The sequence below is a fragment of the Pelobates fuscus genome, chromosome 12 (genome assembly GCF_036172605.1).
Source record: "Pelobates fuscus isolate aPelFus1 chromosome 12, aPelFus1.pri, whole genome shotgun sequence".
Lineage (NCBI taxonomy): Eukaryota > Metazoa > Chordata > Amphibia > Anura > Pelobatidae > Pelobates > Pelobates fuscus.
In genome coordinates, this window is record NC_086328.1 from 56,690,384 (window position 1) to 56,708,812 (window position 18,429).

Consider the following 18,429-nt stretch of genomic DNA (forward strand, 5'->3'; position numbering starts at 1 on the left):
CTATACGAGATAGACCTACCCCAGGTAGCTGCAGTTTTGGAACACTTTTCGGATTCAATTTCCCGAACAAGCGGTGAACTAAAAACTTTACTCGACGATATTGAGAACTGTGTTCGTGGGATCTGAGCGCTATTCATCTATATTGTGCGCTCAGATCCAAGCTATCTGAGGGTATGTGGAACATGGAGACTACGTTCGGCGAAATATAAGTTATGGATTTTAATACAGTTTTGTCAAAATGTATAAAGGACATGTTTTTCTCTACCTGGAGATAATTAGGTTCTATCCAACGACTTAAGTTAATCATCTCCAGGATAGAGAGGAGGGGTTGTACTGTTACTGTGGGTGTGTTTAATAATTGTACTGTAAACTGATTGGTTCTGTATATTTTGTTACAGTTTTCCACAAGGTCCCCTGTGGGAGTTAACTTGCTGGGAGACCATCATAAAAGGGCTGAGTTTGACCATCAATAAACCAGATCGTTTTACCCCTTCATGAAGTCTCGACTCATGTTTGGGGGAATTGGGAGCTATAATCACTACTTCGTTATTATTCTGCTGGGAATTTGGTTGAAGCTGCAAGGATCGGTACTACAGAGCTAATAGGATCCTTTACAATTATAGTATACTGTAAAGCATTAAGTCAAACAAGGAATTGCCTACTCATAGCTATGCTGAGAGGATGGAGGCCACGCACTGCACAGTAGTCACTGATGTACCTTCACACTCAGCTTAAGTCTATCTCAGTCTGCCTGGCACTACGCTGCATGATCTGTAATATGCAATGTGAAGTAGATTGAAATGTCATAGATATCACAAAAACAGACAACATATGTATGTATCAAGCCTAATTGTTACCCCCCTCCTTTCTTTTCTGTACCCCCCATGTTTTTGCAGAGTGACAAAACAATACAAATTGTCAAATTTAAAATACAATAAAATAAAGAATAAAAAAAAAATATAAAAAAAATAATTTATGGTAATAAAAACAGGATTACAGAGTTATAAAGGAAAATGCAAACCAAAATTCAGGAGTAACAATCATAAGGTTATTTTCAATAGAGAAGTATCAATGTTAACTTTTTTTTATATTTATTTTTGTATTTCAAGCCTAAAATGGGATAATGTCATGAAGCAGATGGAGGTTTTTGCCACAATTGCAGCATCATCCAAGGGAGGAAGAATTGGGATTGAAGAGTTTGCCTCACACCTCAAACTGCCAGAATCAGATATTCTTAGAGAGCTGTTCACATTATTTGACAGGGTATGTACCCATACTACTATACATTTTGCACATTAGTATGAGTTTGATATGCATTCCTGTTTTTGTCTAGCCATATTAGCCCCTTAATGACACAGCTTCAGAAGCTTTTCTTACCCTTAAGGAAACAAGCAATTTTAGCATTTTTTGCTGTTTGTGTTCAACTGCAATTTGCATCATTCTCATTTATTGCACCAACACGTAACATTTTTTAGAGGACAAAAAGGGCTTTCATTTGTTGTCATATAGACATGTATAAATTATCATTAATTATAAAAAAATGCCACAAAAAAAACCACACACATTTTTTTCACAGTTTATAAAATAATAACGTGTGTATAATATGTCCAGCTTGAAAAGTAATTCAAACAAAATTAATTTATGTGTCTTGATTAAAGTTGAGGGACACCTGGATTTTCGGGTTCGCCAGGTTTGACTGAACTTCGACAAAAAGTTCGAGTTCAGGACTCGAACTTGACCCCGAACCCCATTGAAGTCAATGGGGACCCAAACTTTTGGACACTAAAATGGCTCTAAAAACCCGTGTGCGGCGGGTGGGGGCCCTACATAACAATGAGGGTGGACCTCCTGTCCCCACCCCTGAGCGGTGGGTGGGGACCCTAAATAAGAATGGGGGGGACCTACTGTCCTCCCCTCCAGCCCCCACCCCTGAGCAGTGGGTGGGGGCCATAAATCAGAAAGTGGGGGGGACCTGCTGTCCTCCCCCCCAGCCCCCACCCCTGTGCGGCAGGTTGGGGCCCTAAATGAAAATCCCCCCCCTTCCAAGGTGACTAGGGGTCCCCAAGCCCCTAGTCACCTCCCCCCACCCAAATAAAAATCTATCCCCCGTCCTGCAGAGCTCAGTCTGCGCGGAGCCCTCCATGCGTGAAGATGGATAATTTTTTTAAGTTCTAGTTTTTTCCTTTTTCGTCGTTTGTTTTTTGTGCTTGGATTTTTTATTTTATTTTATGTTCGATGGGTATGATGGTTTTTTATTTGGCCTCAAATGGTAAGTTTTATTTTTATTTACAGGTTAGTTATTTTATTCCCCCCTCTATTTTTAGGGCTTGGGGACCCCCAGTCACCTTTGAAGCGGGGGAGGACCCTCCGGTACCCCCATTGTGATTTATTGCCCCCACCCACTACTCAGGGGTGGGGGCTGGGGGGAAGGACAATAGGTCCCCCCCTCATTGTTATTTAGGGCCCCCACCTGCCGTGCATGGGTGGGGGCAGGGGGGGAGGAAAGTAGGCCCCCCCCCTCATTGTTATGTAGGGCTCCCACCTGCCGCACAGGGTTTGGGGCTGGGGGGAGGACAGTAGGTCCACCCCATTGTTATTTAGGACCCCCCACCCACCGCGCTGGGGCGGGGACCGGGGGGAGGATAGTAGGTCCCCCCTCATTGTTATGTAGGGCCGAACACCAAACTCAAACCCGAACTGTTACTGAAATGTTCGGGTTCAGGGTCAAAAAATCGTAATGTTTGGTACGAACACCTCAACTCTAGTCTTGATTCATAGAGTACATAGTATGTATAGAATTTTTACCTCATTTTGAAAGTTACAGGTCACAAAATGGAAAAAAAGGACTAAAATAAAATTTCAATATGATTTTTCGCTTGAAATTTCAAGTTTAGTAGCCATCACAAAAAACAAAATTGTCACACAAAAGTATATATTTATATAAAGTACACCTCACAGGTAGAGTTGAGCGAACACGGACTGTGAAGTTCGGGTTCGTACCGAACATTACGTTTTTTGGACTCCGAGCACGGACATATCACTGTATGTTCGGATTGGAGTTCGGTGTTCGGCGATTTAATGGCGCGTTTTGAAAGGCTGCAGGGCAGCCAATTAACAAGCGTTTGACTCGTGTGCCCTTAGAAGCCATCACAGCCATGCCAGTGCAGGCCAGTGCAGCATGTGACCCAGCCTATATTTATAAGCTAGAGTCACGTAGAGCCGCACGTCACATGAGCTCTTATTAGTGTAGGGAGAGGATGCTGACGTTTTCAGGGACAGATTAGGAAAGAATTCTGCAAACTAGTATATAGTGGGTTGCACTTAATATCTGATAGTCAAATACTGCGGTTACATCGGAGTTTTAAAAAGTCAATTTTTTTTGGTGCTAAATAGTACATTTGTGGTGCGCACTTCATATCTGAGAGTCAAATAGAAGCATCAAATACTGCGGTTACATCGGAGTTTTAAAAAGTCAATTTTTTGGGTGCTAAAAAGTACATTAGTGGGGTGCACTTCATATCTGAGAGTCAAATAGAAGCGTCAAATACTGCGGTTACAGCGCAGTTGTAAAAATTCTAATTGTTTTGGTGCTAAACTGCTAAATAGTAAATTTGGGGCATGCTCTTCATATCTGAGAGTCAAATAGAAGCGTCAAATAGTGCGGTTACAGCGCAATTGTAAACATTCTTATTTAATGGGTGCTAATCTGCTAAATTGTAAATTTGGGGCATGCTCTTCATATCTGAGAGTCAAATAGAAGCGTCAAATACTGCAGTTGCAGCGCTATTGTAAACATTCTGATTTTCTGGGTGCTAATCTGCTAAATAGTTAATTTGGGCCCTGCACTTCATATCTGAGTGTCAAATAGAAGCGTCAAATGCTACGGTTACAGCGCAGTTGTAAAAATTCTTATTGTTTTGGTGCTAAACTGCTAAATAGTGATGTTGGGGCATGCTCTTCATATCTGAGAGTCAATTAGAACCGTCAAAAGTGCTGTGACATAGCAGTTTTAAACATTCAAATTTTTTGGCTGCTAAATAGTACATTTGCTACCTGCGGTGCACTTCATATCTGATAGTAAAATAGATCCGTCAAATATTGTGCTTACATTGCAGTTGTAAACAATCTAATTCTTTAGGTGCTAAAAAGTCAATTTGGTGCCTGCACTTTATATCTGAGAGTCAAAAAGAACCGTCAAATACTGTGGTTACAGCGCAGTTTGACCAATTCAATTTTTTTTTGAGTGCTAAATATTACATTTGCAGGCCGCTTCATATCTGACAGTCAAATAGAACCTTCAAATACCAATATAACAATATTGCAATTCGGGGGCAATACCCCCACATGTCAAACTGAGAGGTCAGTTTATAGGGAAAACTGTTGCCTAGATATAAATCTAAATCAATTCACATATGTCCTTTGCAGAGTTTACATACTGGAAAGACACAGGTGCCAACTGCTGTGACTTTCTGCAGTGTGCAGACCGGCAAGGAGGGCAGGGTTGAGGAGTGGGTGGAAGATGATGTGGAGGATGATGAGGTCCTAGACCCCACATGGAATCAAGGTCATTCGAGTGATGTGTTCAGTTTGCAGGAAGAGGCGCTGGTCGCACAGAGGCACCAGCACAGCATAAGAGGGAGCAGGGTGCAAAAGCAGAGCGGCTGTCCCCTGCGCTCGTCGGCATGTATTATCTTTAGAATTCCCACATTTATCCAAGTAACAGATGGAGCGATAAAAGGAACCATAACAGATTTAACAAGCCATTCGCAGTTTCGCAGTCCAGTGAACGGGACCCAGACACTGTCTGGGCAGTGGTCGGTCGACCGGGACCCCGTATGCCTGATGTTGAAGTTAGGAGTCACAGTGTGGCAGGGTCTGGTGCAGGGTAACCGCACGCCCCCTGGTGTTGAGCACCAGCATTTGTGCGGCCACATACCCGGACCCTGATGCAGCTTCATTAAAAAGAGTACTGGATACCAGAAGCCATCACCAGACTGATCTGCATCTTGGAACAGGATGTGAAATCCACTGTAGCTGCTGTGCGCGCATTCGGTGTTCTCACACTGCTGCTGCTTGCCTGTCTGCGCTGCAGCGTAACTTTGGCCTTCCCGCTCACCACCTCATATGCGGCGTGCCCACAAGGTGGAACTCCACCTTACACTTGATGGATAGACTGTGCGAGCAGCAGCAGGCGATAGTGGAGTTTCAACTGCAGCACGCACGGGTCAGTCACTCTGCGGAACAGCACCACTTCACCACCAATGAGTGGGCCTACATGCGAGACCTCTGAGTTCATAGAGGTTGCCCTCTGTCTATTGGCAAGGACATAGGCTTGCACCTCCAAAAAGGTCCTGCTGACAATCTCCTCTGAGGGTGGCTCTCAGTAATATGCCAGGTGCTGTTACACCTCCTTGCGCACTTCCTCCTCATCTTCGGCCCCTGGCTGGGGTTCGTTGCCTCACTGCATGCCTGGTCGTCCTCCATGAGCGCAGCAGTCAATTGAGCCTTGTTACGCCCACCAGGTGTTATTCCTCTGGTTCCGCACAAGTCCTGCAGTGTAGGTCACTTTAGAGCACTGTAGTCCATGGGTTTGTTGGCAGGGACATGGGATCCCGCCGCTTGCCACCAATTGAAGCGGGACCTGGGTAATCTATGGTTATCCCCTTTGATTAGTGTTACAAAACCGTTACAGACAAGCATTATGTTGTTTCTTTGCTATGATATTGCTTTGGTACTTGAATTCTGTACCCAACTTATGAACGGATTGCTTACACCGATTCGTTAAATGAACAACGGACCACCCGGTCCCTGGCGTGTGCCGCCCCTTAACCCCGGTCACCTTTCAAACAACCGAATGACCGACCACCCTGCGAGGAGAGTGTGTTGCCAATTGATCGCCCAGGGAGTTGCGGTCTGTGGTTAACCGCAGGTTAATTGACGGCCTCCAGACATTCTCGTTCGTGCCTTATCTCCCGATAGTCAAACTACTGAAAGGGTCACGAACGGGGACCACCTACAGCCTGGCGTGTGGCCTCAATTAGAATGTTGAGTTTTGCGGTTAAACGCAGGTTAAGTACCCCCTTCACGGAGGTCTACGTTCGTCTCCCGAACAACTGAAACATCTAGCAATAGAGCGGGGATTCGCACACCACTCTGACCGTTACTTGTTCCACGAGTTTGATGCCGAGGCCCCGCTGACTATTAACTTACTTAAAAACATGGCCGCCATCGCAAGCTCGGGACCAAAGATACGAATGGACTTTGTAACGAAGAAACCAAGCGCATGGTTCGTGGCTTTTGGGCGCTCTTCGGTTGACTATTGCACCCAGACCGGGGCTACAGAATAAATGGTGGAAGACCCTAATTGTATCTGAAAATTTTAAAGTGATATATTTTTAACCTGTTTTTTATGTGGCAATAAAACTTGGTATTTTGGGCGCTTGGAGATAATTGTATTGTAATAACCGTTGGATTCATTATCTCGAAGCTAGGCGGTAACAAATTCAAACGATACAATGTATTCCTATTGGTTGACCACTTGTATTTTCCCTGTATCCCATCAGGTCCAGAGGAGGCTGTCCCTGGACCTGAGATTTTGCATAAATATCGATACCTGTGTGCCATTAAACTCAGTTCTTGTTTGACCTTCAAATCGCAGTCTCGACTCGTTTTGTGCGGAAAAGATTATCCTAGCTGTACAATAGCTAGTGGGATTGTTCTACATTTACAGGATTCTTTTGGTCGTCTAGCTAAAGCGGCTTCTCTCTCTCTCCACACTGGGATCCAGACCATCCAAGTGGTCCAGCTTCCAGCTAGCCTGGGGGTAACCGTAACAATTAGAATAGATCAGACCCATTTCCGCAGTAACCGGATGGGACACAGTTCCAGGATACAACATTTGACAATCTTTATTTGGGTACACAACTTTGCCTCCTGTTGCCTCCTCCTCCTCCTCTACCACTTCCTCATCTGGTCAGCGTAACATCTTCACCACCAACTTCAGCACAGCCAGGGGGAAACGACAGCCGGCTGTTTTAAAACTCATATGTTTGGGGGAAAAAACCCACACTGTGCAGGAGCTGTGGACGGGCATGGAACAACAGACTGATGAATGGTTGTTGCCACTGAGCCTCAAGCCCGGCCTGGTGGTGTGCGATAATGGGTGAAATCTTGTAGCAGCTCTGGGCCTAGCCGGTTTGATGCACATCCCTTGCCTGGTGCATATGCTAAATTTGGTGGTGCAGAAATTCCTAAAAAAAACACCCAGATATATCAAAGCTGCTGCAGAAAGTGCGGGCCATCTGGGCGCGCTTTTGGCATTCTCTCCCTGCTGCTGCTCGCCTGTCTGTGCTGCAGCATAACTTCGGCCTTCCCGCTCACCGCCTCATGAGACTGTGCGAGCAGCAGCAGGCGATAGTAGAGTTTCAGCTGCAGCACGCACGGGTCAGTCGCTCTGTGGAACAGAGTTCTCTTTTTTTATATGTCACAATATTTTAGGGGCTACCCCAATAAAAAAAATAAACAAATAAAAATAAACAAATAAAAAACAGTATTGGCTACCTCCTCCTCCTCCTCCACCGCCGCTTCCACCTACACCGCCACGGTCACCGCCCCCTCAACCTATGGGTCACTTAGTTTAAACAATGTCACAATAGCAGAGGCTTGTGAAGGCCTTTTCTCCATGCATCAGGAGTTGAGCTCAGTTTGAACAATGAGAATACCCTGCACTCCAACCCTCTCTCAAATTGATAATTCTGGTGATCCTCCTGACAGCCATGGTTTAGATTTTGATTTATGTTCTTCCAAAGCTAAAATCAAAGATTCCATTTAGTGCTATTTTATGGCTCAGCTGTATTTTTTATTTTTATGTATTTTGTTATTTTAAGTGATTTCCCTATCCACATTTTTGTGCCCAAAAGTTCGGGTCCCCATTGACTTCAATGGGGTTCGGGGTCAAGTTCGGCTGAACCCGCCGGACCCAAACATCCAGGTGTCCGCTCAACTCTACTCATAGGCTATTTAGCCAAGGTTATGTTGACACTTTATACGTAGCCGTTTCATCGCCAACCTCTGCTAAATATTGGAGTATTTTTTTTTTCTATTTTGGCATTTACACATATACCAAGGTTTTTTTTAATGTGTATCTTGTAAAGCTGGTGTGTGCTATTCCTATACAGAATCCCATATTGGGTTTAGCTACATCTGCGGAGTACAACAATACCCCCATTGTATGGCTTTGGCACTATTCTGTGAAGTTACAATGCCATATTATAGACAAGGCTATTTAAGTTTCTTTAGTTAGAATTTTCATAGATGGATTTGATGGGCCTATGTCTCATTTTGAGGTATTATAGCTATTGGACTGTTCAAATAACCCCACAAAGTGCTTCCATTTGAGAAAGCAGACACTCAAGGTTATTTTTTTTTATTTATTTTTGTTGTCATTCAAAGTTTATTACTTTGAAAGATACATACATTAGAAAAAAAGCAATCTAATTGTAAAAGTATCGGAACGGAATCACACCATTATAGAGTTATAGGCAAATGCACCAAAGATTTGACATAGTGGTAAAACTGCATTATATCGTACAATAACACCAATTCTGCTCTCACATTAAAAAACAAAAAAAGAGATATAACAGTAAAAGTAGCATTTTATGCTAAGCCTAGATACGCATGAATAATACACAGATTGTATGGTCTCCATAGGTGAAGGCAAACATATATGCCAGTATACCAGTATTTATGAGAGATTGTGCATTACTGCATAGTAAGTCATAGCTATGTAAAGTGTTTCAAGACCAAACTATACCTGTAGAAAACAATATTGCCTTAAATATGTACTAACAGAAGTGAACAATTATTTTATCATACTATTTAATCACTTTTGAACATGAAAAATACAAAATACACTCCAATCTCTAGTGAAGGTAAATATAGATCTAATAACATGGTCAGACCATGGCCCAGTATATTCCATATTTGACACTTCATATCAGGCAAGAGGTACGGGTTCATGGCGTTTGAACGAAGCATTATTAGATAATAAAATGGGAGAAATAGAGATCAGGAATACAATGAATCAGTTTTTTCAAGAAAACACAAATCAGGATACATCTATAGCAGTTATATGGTTAACTCATAAGGCCACAGTAAGGGGAATACTTATAAAACAAGGAGCAAGGCAAAACAAAAATTTGGAGAGGAACAGAAAAAAACTTCTTAAATCAATAGGAGAAATAGAGAAACAATATAAACCAATTCTAAATAATTGTTTACGAAATAAACTTTTTAGACTTAAAAAACAACTAGAAAATTTAGAATTGAAGGTAACGGAACGCAATTTGAGAAAATCAAAATTTAAATATTATACACAGGGAAATAAAGCGGGCACATTTTTGACGTCACAAATTAAACAGAAGTTAATACAATAAAAAATTCCATACTTGGTAAACTCAAAAGGTGTAAAATTGATAGATCCAAATCAAATTGTTAACAAATTAGCATTATATTCTGAATATTTATATAATTTAAGAGAGGATTCAAATACAACTCAACCCACATTAAATACAATTTCCACTTTCATAAAAGATGTTGAACTACCCTGCGTGACTCGGGAAGAGGCGGAGATTTTGAATAAAGCTTTTACAGAGGAGGAGGTGTGGGAAGCTATAAAAAACAGCTTCAAAACATAAAGCACCAGGCCCAGATGGGTTTTCTAATTATTATTAATTTAAATTTGCAAAGGAATTGATCCCAAATCTAACAATACTTTTTAACAGCATTTTAGATTCAGGTGAGGTACACCCAGAAATGCTGGAAGCTATTATAATAACACTACCAGAACCAGGAAAGCCACCTATAACGACAACCCCAGGCATAAAAGGGGTTAAACTGCCGTTTAGAAGATCTTCCCTTTCCAGAGACACAGGCACAGCTACCGCAGAACCCCAAACTGCCGAACAGGATACAAAGTAGCACTCCAAACTCCCGAACTGGAACCTCACGAATAGCTGCTAGCAGCTGAACAGGAAAAGCACCCCAAGCGGCTTACACTCCTGGCAATCAGTCTATAACAGCATACAGTAAATCCCCCACAAGAATGAGACAAAGCTCCGTGTTGAGGATCAAGCAGTGAACAGGCTGAGCTGTGTCTTTATTAGCCTTATATAGACATTTTACAGACAATTTCCCACCCACAGGATTTTGTGGAACATCCAATCAAAACATACAACACAGATAAACACTCCCACAATGACATCACAATCCCTCTTCTCTATCCTGGAGATAATTGGGAAGTAATCCAATTATCTCCAAGGACAGAGGCTGTAGCGGATTGGTACCGGGCTGTCCCACGACATGTATGAGAATAAGTGTATTTGGTCATATGGCTGGTTTAATGTGTATGTACATGTATAGAAAGCATGGTATCCGGGTATAATGACAGTTAAATGTATGTAAAGAATTGTATTCCTCTAGTTGTTCGGTAGAATCATTCAAATAAAACAAGGGAATGAAACTACCGAACAACCAGACCACCCAGGAATGAGTGTGCCTCCAATTACCGTTTGCAACAATGTTGCAAACAGGTAATTGGCAATCAGTGCAGTGTGGTCTTTGTCCTCTGGGTGGCCGCCATTCGGGAAACAAACACGTGGCAGCGGCCATCTTAAACTACCGAACAGCGGTGTTTTGCCGTCGAGTGTCTGGAACTAAAATCGGACACTTGACTAGGCAAACACCGCTGAGACCTCCATACTTCCAGAAATTCGTATGGAAACTACCGAATGACCCGCCGTTCGGTAGAAAGAGCCCCATAAACAAGGGAATTCATTCAAACCCTCTCCAGGCTCTATAACACAGGCAATTCGCCTGTTTTCATTCCCTTGTTTGTGACCGACCGCAGGGCCAAAATGCATGGAACTGTTTTCGGATACTTTACCCATGCGGTCGGTCAAATCTTTGGAACCCCATATCTCACGAACCATTCATCCGAATGGGCTAATTTTTAAGTATGTTGGTCCCCCAGAATAGAGCTATCTGGGGATGTTGGATTTGTGGATGTACCCCAAGTATTTAGGGTACATCCAAAACTCGGGGAAAACTGTGTACACAATAAGGGGATTATGATGCTAGAGGAGGGGAGGAGATCTGTGGGAGGTTACTACTTAGAGATTGGATAATGTCTTAAGTGATAGAACCTCCTCCCTTGCATGGGAGAGGGCTTTATAAGGAACTGTGGAATAAAGCTTGTCAGTCTACTCCTGAAACTGTGTGTCGTCCAGTTATTGGGATTGCGATGGGGATACTGCTGTATTACTTTACCTGCTGGAAACCTTGCCTATGGACTTAACATCACCTTGTTCCTGAGCCTCACTGGAATCTCTAGTGGAGAATAGTTGTGCAAGATCGGCTCTCCGCTACATTGGTTGGCAGCGCTGGGATCCAAACTCACAGAGGAACAAGCGTAAATGGAGTACGGATGGAGATTGATTTTTCTGCGCTAAAACGCTCCACGCTAAAGGACCTCCTAGAGGCAAGGGGTATACAAGCCAGCAATAAGAAGAAAGCAGTACTTGTTACAGAACTCATGGCAGAGTACAGAATGGAGGGCGATTCAGTTCCGGCACAGAGGGAGCCGGGAGGAACACCACAAGGATCGGAATTCCAGAGGCAGGTTCAGTTCAGGCTATCCTTTTATGGGGAAAACCCCCCAACAGAAATTGTTACCAGGACAATGGCCGAGGTACAAGAATTCATCCTAAGGACACAGGCACCAGAACAAAGCTCTGCAATTAATGTGCCACAGGAAGGTAAGCCTAAAATACCATACCAGGCTTTTAAAACATATGTGGTGGCAGAGGAAGATATAGACGCTTTCCTGCAAGACTTTGAAAGACTGTGTGCACTGCATAAAATTAACGCAGAGGACTGGGTACCTATTTTGGCCGGAAGGTTAACCGGGAGGGCAGCAGAGGCATATCGGACTGTACCTAATGACGAAATAAGGAATTACAGTAAAGTGAAAGAAATTATACTCGCCAGGTATGCTATAACACCCGAGGCATACCGGCGGAGGTTCCGGGATCTAAAGAAAACAGAGAAGGACTCGCACGCAGAGTGGGCATGCCGATTACAGGGGGCAGCGCTCGGGTGGGTGCAAGCTAGCAAGGCACGTTCTATGGAGGATGTAATACAAATGTTGCTGATGGAGCAGTTCTATGAGGGAGTAACCAATGAGGTCCAGGAATGGGTAAGGGACAGAAACCCTACTTCCCTTACCGACGCGGCTAGGAAAGCGGATGACTACCTGGATGCACGCAGGTCACAAAAACCTGCAGCTCCAAAAGCAACCTTTAAAACATTCGGGGGAAACAACTACACCCCAGCTCCACCGAGACCGCTACCACCACCTCCACCACCCGCTGCACAGCCCCGGTTCCGACAACCCACCGCTGGCCCCTGTCATCACTGCCAGAAGTGGGGACATTATAAAAGGGAATGCCCACAGCTACGGGACCGTTCCACCTGGATTCGTCCAGGCCCACCTCCACCCAGGGCGGCCGCAGCCCACCACTACCAGGACCTAGTCACCACCCCATATGGTTTCGCAGTCCCCATTACTACTGTGGAACAATGGGAGGTACTGCACGAGGCAGATCCGGTCCAGGCCAATGTGGATAATCTACGGCACCATCGACAGACGGTATATCTGAATGGTACAGCAGTCCGGGGATTACGAGATTCGGGAGCCACCATCACTTTGGTACAGAGCCACCTGATTTCAGATCAGGCAAAACTGAACAAAACTGTTGCCGTCCGGGTAGCTGGGGGAGCAGTGTACCGGCTACCTACAGCAAGGGTACATTTACATTGGGGAGCGGGGGCAGGGGAAGTGGAGGTGGGGTTGATGCCACATTTACCGGCGGAGGTTTTATTGGGGAACGATCTGGGGAGGCTCACTTCTGCTTTTGAGCCCCAGTCACCCACCACAGGAGAGGTCAACCCTGTAGTCACCCGACAACAGGCCCGCACCCAGGACCACAACACACTGCCGGAGGTCCAGGTAAGCAACCCTACCCCCCCTCTAGAATGTGTCCCCTGGGCTCCACCTAATGAATTTGTAGCTGAAGTCGCAACAGACCCCACGCTTCAGGTGTATAGGGACAAGGTTGGCACGGGTTCCCCCGGGGCGGAGGGAGAGAAGTTTATCTGGGATAAACAACTTTTATACAGGGAAACAACCAAACAGATTACGGGGTTAGACCCGATAGCGAGGAGACAATTAGTGGTACCACAGCGGTACCGGGCTGAATTACTCCGGATAGCGCATGATATTCCGCTATCCGGACATCTAGGGGTTAGTCGCACCAGGTACAGACTAACCCAGAGTTTCTTCTGGCCAGGGATTAGCCAGGAAGTACGCAGATATTGCACGACTTGCGATACCTGCCAGAGAGTGGGAAAAAGGGGGGATCGCAGGAAGGCTAAACTTCACCCCTTACCCATAATAGAGGAACCTTTTAGCCGAATAGCGGTGGATCTGATAGGCCCCCTCAATAAAGTTAGCCCGTCAGGAAAACGGTATATTTTAACGGTCGTAGATTATGCCACCAGGTATCCAGAAGCAGTGGCTCTGACCAACATCCACGCTGAGACGGTCGCGGATGCCCTCATGCGGATATTCTCCCGGATGGGATTACCCAGGGAGATTATCTCGGATCAGGGTACCCAGTTTACCGCAGAATTCACCCAACACCTCTGGAGGATCTGTGGCATTAAGCCTATTATCAGCGCCCCTTACCACCCCCAGACGAACGGGCTCTGCGAACGATTCAATGGTACCTTGAAGCAGATGCTCCGAACCTTCGCAGAGACCCACAAGGACTGGGAACGATTCCTGCCGCACCTCCTATTTGCATACCGGGAGGTGCCGCAGGAATCCACAGGGTTCTCCCCGTTTGAATTATTGTTTGGAAGGAGGGTCCGAGGCCCATTGGATCTTATTAGAGAGCATTGGGAGGGAGACCGGAGCACAGATGGCACTCCCATCCTACCATATGTGTTGGCCTTTCGGGACCGCCTAGAAGCGTTGACCAAGACGGTACGGGAAAACCTTCAGGAGGCCCAGACCCGCCAGCGTACATGGTATGATCGGGGAGCCAGGGACCGTAGCTTTCAGGTCGGGCAGAAGGTACTAATTTTAAAACCTGTCCGACATGATAAGTTACAGGCCGCCTGGCAGGGCCCATATAAGGTGGTGGAGCAAAGATGCGATACCACCTATATTATCGGCCCCTGCACAGGGACTGGGGGGCGACGCATGCTCCATGTGAACATGCTGAAGCCCTACCACGAGCGTACTGAGGAGGTAACCGCCATCTGTGCCCCTAACACGGAAGAGTTTGACAGCTTACCCCTCCCCGATTTGCTGGGGGATGGGCAGCTGTCCGGAGATTTAGGGGAGGTTACGCTGGGAGATCGGCTGAGCCCACAGGAGCGGATCGAGGTACAGCAACTATTGGAAGAGAAACGCGACACGTTCTCTAATGTACCTGGATACACGCCTCTGGCAACTCACCGGGTCGAGACCCCAGGGCAACTACCCATGCGCCAGACGCCATACCGCATTCCAGAAGCGGTACGGGCAAACATGCGTAAGGAGATCGACGAAATGCTCCAACTGGGGGTGATTGAACCCTCAGACAGTCCTTGGGCATCTCCTGTAGTCCTCGTACCAAAGCGAGACGGTACGACCCGCTTCTGCGTGGACTATAGGAGATTGAACGAGAAGACTGTATCTGACGCCTATCCGATGCCCCGGATAGACGAGTTACTGGACAGAATGGCCAGGGGCCAATACCTCACCACTATTGACTTGTGTAAAGGGTATTGGCAAATCCCCCTGGCCCCAGACGCCATCCCGAAGTCGGCCTTTGTCACCCCATTTGGCTTGTACCAGTTTAAGGTCATGCCATTTGGGATGAAAAACGCCCCAGCCACCTTCCAAAGGATGGTGGATCGACTCCTAGATGGATTCCAGGACTATACATGTGCCTACCTGGACGATATTGCTATTTTTAGCAATACGTGGCAGGAACACTTAGCTCACATCGGAGCTGTACTAGATAGGATAAGGGAAGCAGGTCTGACCTTGAAGCCGGCCAAGTGTAGTATCGGCATGGCTGAGGTACAATACCTGGGACATAGAGTAGGGTGCGGTAAACAAAAACCCGAACCCGCCAAAGTAGAGGCTGTAGCCCAGTGGCCCACCCCTAGGACTAAGACCCAGGTTTTAGCGTTTCTAGGGACAGCAGGGTATTACCAGAAGTTTGTTCCCAATTATAGCGCCCTGGCCAAACCCCTCACTGACCTGACCCGTAAGAACCTTCCCCGCCAAGTAAACTGGACCCCGGAGTGTGAGCAGGCATTCCAACAATTGAAAAATGCACTGATAAATGCCCCTGTCTTGGCAGCTCCCAATCCAACTAAACGTTTTCTTGTTCACACAGACGCTTCTATGTTTGGATTGGGGGCAGTACTGAGTCAAGTCGGGGCCGATGGCGGGGAACATCCAGTGGCTTACATCAGTCGCAAACTGTTACCTCGAGAAGTAAGCTACGCCGCCATCGAAAAGGAATGCCTGGCTGTGGTGTGGGCCCTAAAGAAGCTACAACCCTATTTATATGGACAGCCCTTTTCCTTGCTCACGGATCACAACCCGTTAGTCTGGCTGAACCGGGTGGCTGGAGACAACGCCAGGCTGCTGCGCTGGAGTTTGGCGCTACAGCCTTTTGACTTTAATATCCAGTACCGGCCGGGTAAGCAGAATGGAAATGCTGACGGGTTGTCAAGACAAACTGACTTAGAGAAATGATCCGTGAGCCCCCGGACATCCCCAAGCCGATCCGTGTTGGATCAGACTGTGTATGCCGGCTTGTGGGCAAGGGGGAGCAGTGTAGCGGATTGGTACCGGGCTGTCCCACGACATGTATGAGAATAAGTGTATTTGGTCATATGGCTGGTTTAATGTGTATGTACATGTATAGAAAGCATGGTATCCGGGTATAATGACAGTTAAATGTATGTAAAGAATTGTATTCCTCTAGTTGTTCGGTAGAATCATTCAAATAAAACAAGGGAATGAAACTACCGAACAACCAGACCACCCAGGAATGAGTGTGCCTCCAATTACCGTTTGCAACAATGTTGCAAACAGGTAATTGGCAATCAGTGCAGTGTGGTCTTTGTCCTCTGGGTGGCCGCCATTCGGGAAACAAACACGTGGCGGCGGCCATCTTAAACTACCGAACAGCGGTGTTTTGCCGTCGAGTGTCTGGAACTAAAATCGGACACTTGACTAGGCAAACACCGCTGAGACCTCCATACTTCCAGAAATTCGTATGGAAACTACCGAATGACCCGCCGTTCGGTAGAAAGAGCCCCATAAACAAGGGAATTCATTCAAACCCTCTCCAGGCTCTATAACACAGGCAATTCGCCTGTTTTCATTCCCTTGTTTGTGACCGACCGCAGGGCCAAAATGCATGGAACTGTTTTCGGATACTTTACCCATGCGGTCGGTCAAATCTTTGGAACCCCATATCTCACGAACCATTCATCCGAATGGGCTAATTTTTAAGTATGTTGGTCCCCCAGAATAGAGCTATCTGGGGATGTTGGATTTGTGGATGTACCCCAAGTATTTAGGGTACATCCAAAACTCGGGGGAAACTGTGTACACAATAAGGGGATTATGATGCTAGAGGAGGGGAGGAGATCTGTGGGAGGTTACTACTTAGAGATTGGATAATGTCTTAAGTGATAGAACCTCCTCCCTTGCATGGGAGAGGGCTTTATAAGGAACTGTGGAATAAAGCTTGTCAGTCTACTCCTGAAACTGTGTGTCGTCCAGTTATTGGGATTGCGATGGGGATACTGCTGTATTACTTTACCTGCTGGAAACCTTGCCTATGGACTTAACATCACCTTGTTCCTGAGCCTCACTGGAATCTCTAGTGGAGAATAGCTGTGCAAGATCGGCTCTCCGCTACAGAGGCAAAACTCCATTAAGCACATGGCAGTAAAAAGACAGTAAAATAAAATAAAATACACAAGGTTACATTTATTACATAAAATACAGATATGCAACATATCCCCAGATAGCTTAGGTCTGAGCGCACATTATTGCTGAATGCTGCTCAGACCACACACATACAGTTCAATTGCCATGGAACCAAAGTTTTTTATTGCACGAATAGGCTGCATGGCATAGCTATCTAAATGAGTTCATTCAGTAAAGTTAAATGAGTTAAATGAGTTCATTCAGTAAATCCGTGAATGATCTGGCCACGTGTGAACTGCAGACTGGTGCCATCCAGTGTTCAGTATGCGTAGCTGCGGCCACCAGGTATAGTCAAATAAGCTGTGGTTAACCACAGCTACTGGGTGGTCAATTGACGGCACACGCTCGTTAAGCCGCGGCTAACCGCAGCTTCTGGGTGGTCAATTGGTGGCGCTCGCAGGCTTCTGGGCAGCCAATTAATGGGGCCTGCCAGCTAACCGCGGCTCCTGGGAGGACAATAGATGACTGCTTGTTCGGTAGATAGAATCTCCGAACACCCGGGCAGAAATACATGAATAGACCTTTTTGCATAGGAAAATAAAGTATTTAAATGCCGGTCCATAGTCAAAAGGCAGCAGGCAGGCAACCAGGCTCCTCCAATGCACAGTGGCGAGATTAGTCTCGTCACACCACCGACTAGCTGCGTCAATCTAAGACCTATATCTCTTCTTAATGCAGACATAAAATTGTTTGCAAACCCACTGAAACCACTGAAACCACTACTGCCCAAATTGATAGGGGCAGAACAAGCAGGTTTTGTGCCAGGTAGACAGGTGGGAGATAATACCCGTAGATTTATAGATATACTGGAAATAATGAAAAGACAGAAAACGGAGGGATTATTGTTGGCACTTGACGCGGAAAAGGCGTTTGATCGCCTACATTGGCAATTAGTGATGAACCGAACGGTTCGCTGGCGAATAGTTCCTGGCGAACATAGCGTGTTCGCGTTCGCCAGGGCGGGCGAACACATGCGCGGTTCGATCCGCCCCCTATTCGTCATCATTGAGTAAACTTTGACCCTGTGCCTCACGGTCAGCAGACACATTCCAGCCAATCAGCAGCACACCCTCCCTAGCAGACCCTCCCACCTCCTGGACAGCATCCATTTTAGATTTGTTTTCTATTTTTTTTTATTATTATTATTATTATTATTATTATTTTTTTAATTCTTTATTTTTGTAGTGCATGGAGGTATAACAAATGAGCATGTGGTACCCCAACGGCATTCCTCATGCTTTTCAAGTAACAATTGTAACAATAGGGTATATGTTAATACCCTAGTCTGCGCGGAGCCCTCCATG

The 18,429-nt window shown here is 45.7% G+C and overlaps 1 protein-coding gene across 2 annotated transcripts in view; it reads left to right on the forward strand.

Annotated features, from left to right (window-relative positions):
• The window catches only part of LPCAT2 (lysophosphatidylcholine acyltransferase 2), a 1,632,697-nt gene that overhangs the window by 1,351,054 nt on the left and 263,214 nt on the right, over positions 1-18,429 (forward strand). For both annotated transcript variants that reach the window (XM_063438673.1, XM_063438674.1), the window contains exon 12: positions 1,110-1,263. In XM_063438673.1, coding sequence (XP_063294743.1) covers positions 1,110-1,263 — 154 coding nt within the window. The remainder of the gene's footprint in view (positions 1-1,109; positions 1,264-18,429) is intronic.